The 12,724-nt window shown below is 37.5% G+C and overlaps 2 protein-coding genes across 14 annotated transcripts in view; one reads left to right on the forward strand and one right to left on the reverse strand.

Annotated features, from left to right (window-relative positions):
* Positions 1 to 11,606, forward strand: part of RHOBTB1 (Rho related BTB domain containing 1) — a 56,681-nt gene extending 45,075 nt beyond the window's left edge. For all 7 annotated transcript variants that reach the window (XM_054071693.1, XM_054071696.1, XM_054071695.1 and 4 more), the window contains 6 exons: positions 1,441 to 2,408; positions 2,837 to 2,955; positions 5,306 to 5,456; positions 7,031 to 7,119; positions 8,635 to 8,740; positions 9,265 to 11,606. In XM_054071693.1, the coding sequence (XP_053927668.1) occupies positions 1,441 to 2,408; positions 2,837 to 2,955; positions 5,306 to 5,456; positions 7,031 to 7,119; positions 8,635 to 8,740; positions 9,265 to 9,434 (1,603 nt within the window). In that variant the 3' untranslated portion in view covers positions 9,435 to 11,606. The remainder of the gene's footprint in view (positions 1 to 1,440; positions 2,409 to 2,836; positions 2,956 to 5,305; positions 5,457 to 7,030; positions 7,120 to 8,634; positions 8,741 to 9,264) is intronic.
* Positions 1 to 12,724, reverse strand: part of CABCOCO1 (ciliary associated calcium binding coiled-coil 1) — a 319,312-nt gene that overhangs the window by 287,547 nt on the left and 19,041 nt on the right. The gene's annotated exons all lie outside the window — the stretch shown is intronic.

The following is a 12,724-nucleotide window of genomic DNA, read 5'->3' on the forward strand; positions in this document are numbered from 1 at the left end:
GTTTATCATGTCTTACCCTGTTGCTAATATCAGGTACTATTTTGAACTGACAGATTCTTCCAAAATTTTCTTAATTATCAATTATTCTTTTTCTAGGTGTAATCTTAGATCATGGCAGAAAATAAAGTTGTTGCAAATTATTTTTTTTAAAGTTTTGAGATCAAAAGAGAGTTTGGGGTTATTCTGGAGAAGCTTTGTTTTTCCCAGATTCTAAAGAAAAGCATTCACATGTTTGGGCAAAACAGTCCCATAATTGTCTCCTTCCTTTCAATCTTCTCCTTGTATGTGAATTTGAATGAGACAGATTCATAGAAATAATATCCATGATCTTGTAATTAAAGACTGCATTGTAAACAAACTTCATAAAAGGGATTGAATTACTATTTCACGTACTCTTAGAAAACTTTGCATTGCATTCAAATTCTTGACTCAGCAGTATGATTTTCATAGTTTTTTTCTGTTTATTCGTTTCTTCATTGTGTGGGTTGGGTGAGCTTTTTGGTTGTCTCTTTACAAGGAAATGTTTTTCAAAACTCAAAATTCTTCTTCTGCCCTAATTCTCCTTTCTGATTGCACCATTAATAAGGTTTTAATCAGTGCTCTGCATGTCTAGCACAGACTTCTGCCACCTGAGCTGATTATTAGCTAGCAACTAAAGCAAGCTGTTGTCTGGAGTGTGTTAAGTCTGTGCCAGCTTGTGTCTTCCCAATCTGGTACACTCAGAGAACACACTGTTGGGTCATGTCTTCTGGTGAGATGATTTATTCTTGGGAAAATGGATCCTATCCCAGACTATTTTCTGGTTTGTTTACCCTAAGCCTGGTATTAGAGCCACTCTGGAAATTCTGAAGTTCCCTAATAATGCTTCTACAGCCAAAACAGGCCTCTCTTTTGACGTATGTGTCCAGTAACACTTTTGTCGTAGGCTACTATGATTGTCTTTAAAAAACATTAGCTTAAGAAATATTTCTCATTTCACATTTAGCTATATTTGTGGTCTTCCTATGTCATGAGAATTGTCGTTTGAGTTTAAATGTTGGATACAAAGAAAGATATGGACAACGTATCTGAGAGGAAAGACATGCTGGGAGATTTTTTTAAATAATGAAAGTTCTCAAGCATAATATAAACTTCTTTACTGTAAATTTTCCTTTAACAAAGAGAAGGCTCATTCCATTTTCTGCAAATTATTTCTATGTATATTTAGTAACACTCCAAAGACACCATCAAACTTAAACAAAATGACAAGTATGTGCTAACCTAAAACTCTGGTTGTAGATTTCCAAAGGGCTCTGTGGGCTTAATTTTATATTTTGTTTCATTTGAATGATATTTTCTCAGAATTGATGCTAAGACACTTTATAAAATCCCATGTCTTCTAGAGTAATTTTGTGATGATCATTGTGTGTGAGAAGATATATTGCTTTTTTTTATCTCTAGGCCGATAAAAAGAGGAGACATTTTGCCACCAGAAAGAGGCAGAGAGGTTGCCAAGGAACTTGGGATACCCTACTATGAAACCAGTGTATTTGATCAGTTTGGGATTAAAGATGTATTTGACAATGCAATTAGAGCTGCCCTGATCTCCAGAAGGCATCTACAGTTCTGGAAATCTCATTTGAAGAAGGTCCAAAAACCTCTGCTCCAGGCTCCGTTCCTACCTCCAAAAGCCCCTCCTCCAGTTATCAAAATTCCTGAGTGTCCCATACCGAGCATGATTGAAGCTGGATATTTATTGGACAGACCGCTGTGTGCAGATGTTATGTTTGTTCTCCAGGAGCAGGACTACATTTTTGCTCACAAGATTTACCTAGCTACCTCCTCTTCAAAGTTTTATGACCTTTTCTTAATGGAATGTGAGGGAAGTCCAGACTTGCATGAAACACAGTGTAATAAAGAAAATGCAAATCGGGATGTTCTGACGAGTCACCTTGAGACAAGTGGTGACAGTGATGAAACATCCTTGAAATCTGCTGATGTTAAAATTCCCTCACCAGAAAGTACTGACTCTTTACACGTGCTAGAACCTGAAGCTGCTGAAACAAATTCTGCAGCAAGATCTCTGTCATCCTGGGGTAAGGGGTTTGTTAGTATGCATAAGGAAATGCAAGTGAATCCTGTCTCAAATATGACATGTCCTGTAACGGTGGTAAAAATGGATTCATCTGTGCAGGCTGGACCTTTTAAAACTGTTTTGCAGTTTTTATACACAGGGCAACTGGATGAAAATGAAAAAGATCTCACAAGACTGGCTCAGATTGCTGAGATCTTGGAAGTATTTGATTTGCGAATGATGGTGGAGAATATTATGAATAAAGAAGCCTTCATGAATCAAGAGATTACAAAAGCATTTCATGTCAGAAAAGCTAATCGGATAAAAGAGTGCCTTTGCAAAGGGACATTTTCTGGTGAGTAAAAACATTCTTTAACAAGAAAAGCAGTAATTATTTTCTCATTCGTGTTACTGTTGCTTCACAGACTTCAAAAATTGTGACAGATACATGGTTCTGAGAGGAAGGAGGAGCCCAAAATTATAGTGTTACTCAGGGCCAACTGTTCCAACCTAGGATTCAGCAGTTTAATTTCTCAAAATCTACAAACAAGCTCTTAAATAAGTGACCAAATTTTCCATTATGTTGAATGTCTAACATCCCTCTTTTTAAAGTGAGACTTTTTATTTAACTGTGTAAAATGTTAAAGTTACCTGCAGGGTGGGGATCATGGAAGTGAAGGAAGTCCTTGGTTACCAGTGTGCAAGTGAAACATACATCCTTGAGACACAGTTTCACTTGAAATGCAGACTTGCAGCATGCTTTTTTCTTTGTTCCCATGGCAGATGTGACATTTAAATTGGATGATGGAACCATAAATGCCCACAAGCCACTGCTGATCTGTAGCTGTGAATGGATGTCTGCTATGTTTGGAGGATCATTTATTGAAAGCTTGAACAGTGAGGTATGTGTCTTTTTTTGTCCATTTTGCTTATAATGTCTGATGGATTTAGGGTGATGGAAACATTGTTTTGTGTCGTATTTGAAGGGTTGCAATAATCCCCAGAATGATTCTTTATTCTTCCCTTGCGGACCTAGGGTACTTTTCTTCTTAAGGCATTAAACTGGGATGCCTCAGAGGATTGCGTTTTCTGCAAGGCATAAGACTTCCTTCAATGCTGGAACACATGTTTAAAGCTGAAATCCTTTAAAATATTAAATATGGGGGGAGGGGAATAAATATGTATTTGTGAATTTCTTTAAAATAAGTTCTAAAGTTGTGTGAATATGTATTTCTATAGTCGGAAGCATTACATAGAATGCATGGAGCGGGGGCATTGAGGAAGGTTAAAAATAGGTTAAAGAACATGGAGTGTTGTATCAGAGAAGGGGGCTGGCATCACAGTACTTCAGTAGAAGCAAGCTCAGGTTTCCTAGTGCATCAGCTTGTCCTCTTGAGTAAAGAAGATATAAAATACAGTATAAGCCATTTGAATGATTTGACTTAAAATTTTGCAGCAGAAGCTTTGTATTTTAAGGTGCCTTCATGGTGTGTTTTTCAAATTCTAAACACTCTGCTAATGTTTTTTCTTGTGTCTTATCCATACCAAGGTTTTGGGTTTTGTTTTCTTGTTCTTTTCCATACGTACTGGGCTTGTTTATATGAAGAGTTCGGGGGAGTTGTGTTTAATATTCTGGAAGATTGTGTTCTGCTTAGATTTTTCTTGCTTCTAATACAGCTCTAACCATAATTCCTTTCCCAGAGGTGTGCTCGACAAGTGGTTCATTAAAAATACATGGCTTAATTCTAGTAAGCAACATTTGGAAATGAAGAATATAAATTTTTTTCTACCAGCCTATTTTAATGATTAACTTAACAGTCTTAGCTCATCTTTCCAATTTAAAATACTTAGCTTCCATTTTGTAGAGCTTAAAGCATTCAGTAATGCTTTTGGAAGTTTTAAACTATAGGGAGATATGAATTGAATGGTTTCCTTTGACTGGTTTACAAAAAATAAAACCATTAATTTTTCTGTATTTGGGACACAGCAATTTATAAACACATTCATTGAATTTACTGCTCGCTGCACTAAAAAAGTATATTAATAATGAATGAGTTTCACAACTAGCTCCTCTTACTTGGAGAACTGAGCTGTTTTCCACAGTGACTGATATGCATAAGAGGCTCATGTTTAGCACTAACAGATCTGGGTTTGAATCCCACCGTCCCAGAGCTGAAAGAAAAATTCACAAGCCCTCAAAGGTTAACAACCAGCTACACAACAACGATTAACACCCTTCTAGCAGAAAGTATGTGCTGACTGCTAACAAGCTGGTAGATGAAGTTCCATGTATATTTAATTCCTCATCATAGTTTTTCATTATTTTTCTGTTCTGCTGGGTTTTTTTTTTACTGCAAATTCTTCAGAATGCCTCAGTGTATTCTCCAGTGCCAGCATCTCTTGAGTTATGAAGATGTACGTTACAAACTGCTGATCAATGGGATCAACTAGCTTAGGTATTGGAAGCAGGCTTACCTGCTGCAAGAATAAGTTTTACCCTGTTCTTTGGAGGGGTGATCATATGTGCAAACTGTAGCTGAGATACTACAGTGACAGGTTACAATGAGACTTTCTAACTCTCCTTCCTCTTCTTTTAGGCTTCCCTGAAGTGGAGTTAGGGCTGTGCTGGTGAGAAATTAGATAGATTTTGTCCTAGGCTTTGTAGTTCCATTACATGGTGGTTACACTTAATTATATGTGTGTGGCAGAAATTGTTTACATTTTCTTTACCCCATTTCTTCCATTCTCAGTCACTTCCAAACCACCATTTACTTGGATAATTTGGTTATTTATAAACAGACTGAGAAGGGTGTGGGGTTTTGTTATCCTTTGTTTTCTATTATTCTCAGAATCCCCAGAATATCCTTGCCAGAAGCAGATAGATTGTGTTCCTTGAGTCTACCAAGGGGAGTTTGGCTCAGAGACTTTGTTTATCTCACAAAGCGGTCCATTCACAGGCTAGAAAGCATTGAACAGATTCACTGTTTGACGTGGATCCAATTCCAGTAACTTGGTAGGGTTGCTTATATGTGAACTGGCAAAGGATCTGATTCAGGAGGTGTTCTCGCCTTTTGGCAACTTCTTGAAATTTAATGGGAACTTTTATTTATTTTTTTTTAAATACTTTCCCTGCATTTCTGAAATGTCTTGCAGAGAAAAGCTGACAGTCCAGCAAAGTGGCAGAAGTGAAATATGGCCTCTATATGAAAATTTCTTAATTTTTAAAGACTGTCTTCTTAATGTCTTTTCCAGGTAGTTCTTCCCAATATAAATAAGACTTCCATGCAAGCGGTTTTAGATTACTTATATACCAAGCAACTGTCCTCCAGTCAGGAACTGGACACACTTGAGTTAATCGCATTGGCAAATAGATTTTGCCTTCCTCATCTGGTTGCGCTGGCAGGTAAGAATTTGTGGCCTTTTCCAATGCAGCGTCTTCTGCAATGGTTGAAACATGTTTTAGTGTTTGGAACATACAGGATTGTCTCAAGTGTCAGGGAAAATACTGTTGTTGTTTGTTTTTTTCCTGAAAGGGATCCTGTAATACAAATTGATATTTTCACTTAGAAAAATGTATTTGCCTTTCTCTCACCTTCTTTTAGTTTTAAGCTAAACCAGCTCTACTCTGTTGTTAATTTACCTGAAAACATGATGGCTTTCCATTATATAATGAGTGAAATGCTCCATTATACATTGCTATTCAGGGAGAGTAACTGAGCCAGTTCAAAACTGATGTAGATAATCATGGTTTTCAGCAATGCCGTCTGGATCCCTTTTCACTGTCTAGAGGAGATTGGGTATATCGGTATATACATGGGGATTAAAACCTCATTTCAGGAAGAAAACCTTTTCAGTCACACATTTAGAGAAAAACTACAGGGTAGGATACTATTTAGTCTTTAAATTAAATCCATACACACCCAAACCTCCAGGCGTTTTTTGTTGTTATTTGTTTCTCATTATGTGAGTAGCTTGGCATTGTTCTGAAGAAGTGGCCAAGGCCAAAACTCATAGATAGATGAAGCAAAGTTACATGTATTTACAGGACAATGTTTAGGCAAAATTTAATCACATACTAAATCCTAAGTCTCCTTCACTTGTACATACTGATTCTGACAGACCAAATCTTTATTGCCTGATTTATATGCACAATTTAACTGAAATCCTGGTTATTTTCCAGGTAGTTGCAGCATAAATATACATGTAGTATTAAGAATATTTCATTCCATTTAATTCTTAATGAAATAATTTTGAGTCCAAAGGCAATTGCCAACTGAACCCAGTAGAATTAAATCAGCTAGCACCATTTCCCCAAAACCACTGAAACCTGTAAGATTCTAGGAAATGCTTCTAAGTAAGGGTTAAGGAGACTCTAGAACTGAAGTGACTTTTGGGGGAGCTGGTCAGCATTCATCTGGAATGACTGATCTGAGAATCTGAAGATGGTCTGAAGTGAGCTTTTCTTTACCAGTGCTATGGGTATATTCATTAGTAAATCCACAATGCAATGGCAAGTGCACTGTTGCCCCAAAAATTGGCTGTTGGTTTTATATTTATCCGAAAGAGACAGTTGATCCATATTTCTAACTTATATTCAATATTGCACCCATTCATACTGCCACAAAAAGACTAGTGGCTGCTGAACTTTGTCCTCCTATAAGTGGTTAATTGCAGGCTCACTTTCTGTAAGAAAGGGATAAACGTTGTGTGTGAAACCAGAAATAGTCTATGTTGAGGCAGAGGAGCAAATCCTCATATGATGCAGAATCTCCAGCCATGACTCTATAGGCCAGAATCTGGCTTCACTCAAATCAGAAGTCGCTTAGAATATCTCAATGGATATGCCACTTTCCTAATGCTCAAGTTAGCATTGGGAGGAAAGAGAACATGCCTCCTTGGTTCGTTGTTACTTGTGGATGATCTGACCTTGAAATGTGACTGTTTCCCATGTGAGTGATGAGTTTTCTCCTCTAACAGAACAGCATGCAGTACAAGAGCTAACAAAAGCCTCCATGAGTGGCATTGCAATAGATGGAGAAGTACTATCCTATTTGGAATTGGCACAGGTCAGTATGTGCTTTTTTTAAACATAGTCTGGCCAGCTACAGGACTTGCTTTTAGCACTTTACTGCTTCTGAGCATTGTTTCTAAGTGGCTAAGTCTGCAGTTCCGAGAGAGACTGATAATAGAACTTAGTTTTATCTTCTATTTTAAAGAAGATTTTTCCATTAGTTTAAAGGTGAAACTTCTATTTAAGTAATCTCAGAGGAGTTTTCTTTCAAATATATATTTTAGTTTTTCTTGGTTATGGAGCTTCCGAGTCCATGTTCTTATGGCCATGCTTCAGTAACATGAAATGCTATGTAATGAAGCTGTTCAGCCTTGTAATGGTGACTGATGCGTGCGCTCCCTTCAGTTCAGTTCTTGTAGATATATTTAGATCTGTATTGCAAAAGCAACATTTTTGGTGATCTTGAACTTGACACTTAGACTGGCCACCCACAGCCAGTCGTCTGATAGTTCAGAGAGAGTGCAAATCCTACTGCTTTGTGTTTGAACACATTTCAATGTTTCTTGAGGCCCCAAAACCATGAAAAGAGAGAGCCTCCAGCTCACAGTTAGACTACATACCTCAGTTTTCTGAAAAGAGGGACACAGCAGTCTACCAAATACAGTAGTACTGTAAGCTAATTTTTTTTTATTATTTTTATCATTCTTGATTTCACACTAACAATGATTCTGGCTGCAGCTTGGCTTGAAGTTTGGCATATAAGTAGCACTGAAATACAGCACAAGCTGTCCACCATGCAAGATTTCCTGCAGCTGCTTTCAAGTGTTTCTCTTGCAATACCTATTGCAAAACCAGGACTGAGGCCATTCCGAGGAAAGGCAGCTTGCTTTACTAAGTTTCAATTTTGTGAAGGGTATTTCATTTCGTTTTGGTTTTCCTCTTGGTTGAAGACAGAAGTAATATGTTTAACTGCTGTTAGGATATCATCTGTGCTCAGTACCTACATCAATATGATGTGTTTATAACCTGAGAAGATCGTAGTAGTCACTCGGAGCACCAAAGTAGAGACACATGCTGTACAATCTGACTTGCATTATAGCTATGTTGCGTTACGACCATGGAAACCTTGCACACAAGTTTTTGTATTGAGCTTTCAGTAATGCTTGAATTCTGTCCATGAGCATAGTTTTCCAGGGAGTTACTTCAGCACAGGGTTTGCAGTAACTGATAAGGATGGATGACTGGTACAATCATGCCAGAAAACTTAGGTCCGGCATGCCTTGGGTTCAGATCCTATGTGAGACTGAATGCAGTTTGCCAGATGCTGTGCATGCTCAACACCTGTTCATGAGCCTTCTAGGCCACTGGTTGTTCCAGCAGAAGGTCTAGGGTATCTAGAAGCTCATTAGGGCATCTAGAGCCTCACTGCAGCCTCAAAAGCTCCACTGTATGCTTGGGAGACTGCTGCCAGATGCAATCCGCTGGAGACCATACTAGCTTTAGTTGTTAATTGGTGCTGCAAAATAAGTGATATCAAGAAAAGGAATAAGCTCTTTGTTTTTCTTTACAGTTTCACAATGCTAACCAACTGGCAGCTTGGTGCTTGCACTACATCTGCACCAATTACAACAGTGTTTGCTCCAAATTCCGCAAAGAAATCAAAGCTAAATCTTCAGGTATGGGCAACATCCCTCCGCAATTTTCATGAGTTTTCTCCCGCTCCTCCCCTCCCGATTGATTAATCATGAAGATAAAGATGAGCTCAGACAGCTAAACCATGAGACTGAGCCTCCGCGCTATCTTGAGTAACATTCATAAATTATTCTTATCTGTAAAGAAAGGTCATAATCATTAGCCTGATTCCTGGCCAAGCATTATGTTCCTTACCTATTTCAACGATGCTGAAAGGAACAGAGCTATTTTCAGGCTCTGTAACAAAAAAATACACTCTGTAAAGGGCTTTCTTTTTTTACACTCTTTGGTGGGCTAAGGCCTCTTGAGTATAACCACTTTCAAAGTCTTTTCACACTCTAAGACCGACATATGAGGAAATTGGTGGAATCTCCCCAAAAAGCCAGCTAACGTAGAGACTGAATAAATGATTAGCCGCATAGCTTTTTGCAGACACTCAAGACATTTCTGGGATTTGTGTGTCTTACTGGCTTGTTTGGAGGCTTTTTGATTGTTTCTTTTTAATCAGATAATCAAGAATATTTTGAGAGGCATCGGTGGCCACCTGTGTGGTACTTAAAGGAAGAAGATCACTACCAGCGAGTTAAAAAAGAAAGAGAAAAGGAAGATGTTGCACTGAACAAACACCATTCAAGGCGGAAGTGGTGCTTCTGGAATTCCTCTGCTGTAGTTGCCTGAACAGAGTAAATAAGTGGAAATCCATAACCAGTGTCGGAAATTAGTCTTATTGTTAGAAATAAGATGTAGTTCAGGTTTTCAGGAAACTTTGTTCCACACGTGCATTTATTACTGCTAGGGTCAAAAGCACAAGCTCACTGGAAATGAGCCTGGAACAGCTTCTCAAAATCATATGTATATTTTTGGCTGGCAAGCAAATAAATGTCTACCATTATTACATTTCTTTTTATACAAAACAAAAAATCCAGCATTAACGTTTCAATCTCCAATTGGGAAATATTTTTATACTGTCTGGTGTATTTTGTTCAGATAAAATTCTGGATACCATTTTATTTTACAGACCACAAAATAACCATGTAGCAGCTTTGTAATTAGATTTTAACTATTTTTACTATGTGAGTACAGTGAAATAGACAATCTTTAGTCATAAGAGACTGCTTTTAGACTATCTCATGAAAAGTCATCTTAGGAAACAAATCTAGTTGCCTACTATAGGTTGTCTTTTTTAAACTAAGTACTGTGCACTGGTAATATAATTAGATGGTTATTTCCTCTTTCTAAAGTAAAGGGTTAGAATAAGATCCAATAACTGCAAGATACAGAGTGCTTGATCTTTGCTCAGCTGAATAATAGGCAGTATAATTACCTGTTCAACTGCAGGCAAATGTATTTCTAATATTTGCCATGTAAGTGCAAATAATTATGACTCTGTGGGCCATGTGAAATCTAGTGATTCAGAGTATTCAGAGGTTTTATATGTCTAGATCAAAGACGATATTTCTAAAATCATTTAGAAGGGCTTATTAATTTATATCCTTACACAAGTATGGATCTGAATGAAAAAAGCAGTTACACTGCTTGCATTTGAATTACTGCATGACAGTTACCTTGTTCTGTGGGATCTGAACCACGCAGCCATTCCTCATGCTGAATTCCTTTTTCCTTCAGCACAAGCAAACGAAAGGGCTGCAAAAACATGTAGGAGTTATCTAGTATTACAGCATTTTGTAAATGATGAATGAAGAAGGTTCTTCACACGCAAGATCACTTCAATTTGATCCAAATTCTTCTATAGCTTTTCCCAGATAGAACCCAAAATGTTAGATTATTTTAAAGTAGATTACGTACTTCCCCCGTAAGTAGTATACCCAGAAAGCTGGAGGAAAAATGATGGCAGAAAGGCAGGAATTCTGCATAAGTGGTGCAAGAAAAGAAAAAACCTCCAGTGTTTTCAAATAGCCTGTGTATTTATGACTTTTTATCAACCGTTACTCTAAATGCAGTGTTACACTAGGTTGCATAAGGATGAGAGCATTTTTTAAAAGACCAAAACTAAAATATGTAGACTGTAGAACATACACATGCAATCCTGTACAGTGTCTCAGGCACAACTCTGTAACCGAGCTAGTATTGTGTATTAGGTTTGTTAATATTGTTTTGTGCTGGCAGCCCAGCATACCGATGTGAAAAGCCATTTGTTTGTGTTTTTTTCTGTATTCAAAGGCAAGGCAGTGCAGTCAAACCCCAGTACTGTAGGTCAGGAAAGGCTTTGGACTGAAAGCCATACACATCTACGTATTTATATTCTGAATGGACTAATTCTTGGCAGATGCTGCCACAGGATGGTAGAAGCCACCCAGCATGGAAAGAGATGCTGCTCTACCTACTTCTATAAGGAAAGTAAGTGACGTATTCCTACCCCTATAAGATTCATCACTGTACAGTGATAAAGAAGGGCTACAAAGGATGATTGCAAATATGTCTCCTTAATTCTTGGTCAGTGGTAATGTATATTGTGGAGGAGAAGAATGAATTAGAGACATGTTCAGACTAAAATGAGATAAGTATCTGTTGTCATAAAATGTTAACCAGTCACGTTTTAAGTAAGTATTGCTACTAGGTTTTACACAACCAAAGCTACTGTATGATTGTAATCTTGCCAAACTGTAATGGATATATACATCAACCTGAGGTATATGCAATAATATCCAGTTGTGCTAGTTATCAGCTACTATAACCAAGTGGCTGGTTCATTTGGTTAATGCTGTCTATGGCCTTTAATCTTGGTGGTTATTTTGTGTTTTTTATTTTGCAAAAAAAAAGTTAATAAAACTGTTTAGTTACAAATTGTCTCCCAGCTCTTTGAAGAAGCTTCCTAAATTTTGCATTAGGTGTCACCCTTTTTAGTGCTGTTCGTAAGCATTCAGCTGTGGTATGATTCCCTGAATTTTACTGCACTGATACTGGATGGCATATTAGGATTTGTGGCTAGGAATTTGTGTCACAAGAAAATCCTACAGTGTTTGAATATGATGGTGGAAGGTTCATGCTTGTCATTTACTGTTAAACTGTATTGCCAGAAATTCTCTTGCCACTTTCCCCCATGTTTTCTGGTATTTAATTAGCATGGTATTACCCAAGGGACATGAAACTTAATTAGTCATGACAGACATGGAGAGGAAAAATGCAAGTAAACAGCAGGAAGTGTATAAGAATTTCAGTATGCTCTAAACTTTGTACAAACACTGTTTTCCTTCCTTTCTCACTGCCTTAGTTGTCAGCAGTTACAGAATCCCACATCACCCCTTAGTATGCTCTCAGCAACTACCTTCCTGAATACAGGTTGTTTATTTGATAGAAGTAGAAAGTTGGTGATTTTCTGGAGGATTTTTGCAAGATGTCATACAAAGAATGTCATGTTCCTGATTTTTTTAAAGCTCTTAAGCAATGCCAAGGACGTTGAAAGTAAGCACATCCAGTACTTTTTTTAAAAAGTGCTAATTTATGAGAATGTTATATTTTTCATTGATTTATTTCTGGAAGCAAAATTTATTTCTTTGAACTTACCATTAGAAAAAGCAATGAGTTCAACAGAAGAAGTGGGGGGATTGGATGTAGGAATGCTTCTCTTGATTGTGATAAAACCAGTAGCATGGAGAGGAGCATATCAGAAGTGTTGCTCTTCAGGGCATTCGTTTTAAATATTGACCATTTAGAAGTTACATGTCCTTTATTTCTCAGGAATCTCATTCACCATATTTCTTGTTGTTCTTTAAGACAGAATTTCTATTTGTTCTTTAAGACAGAATTTCTGCGAGCAAGTTCCTCTGCTTCACAACACAAACCACTTTCTGTGGCTTCCCACCCACAAACAGGACACCAAAGCCAGAAACAGAAGGGTTTTATAAGTAAGATGGGATTGGCCAGACTTCAGCCACAACTCACTAATTTCATTCACTGTCTTTTAGTCAGATCAGTCCTCAAAATGTGCAAAGGTAAGCTTGATAGTA

Source organism: Cuculus canorus, chromosome 7 (genome assembly GCF_017976375.1).
Source record: "Cuculus canorus isolate bCucCan1 chromosome 7, bCucCan1.pri, whole genome shotgun sequence".
Taxonomy (NCBI): Eukaryota; Metazoa; Chordata; class Aves; order Cuculiformes; family Cuculidae; genus Cuculus; species Cuculus canorus.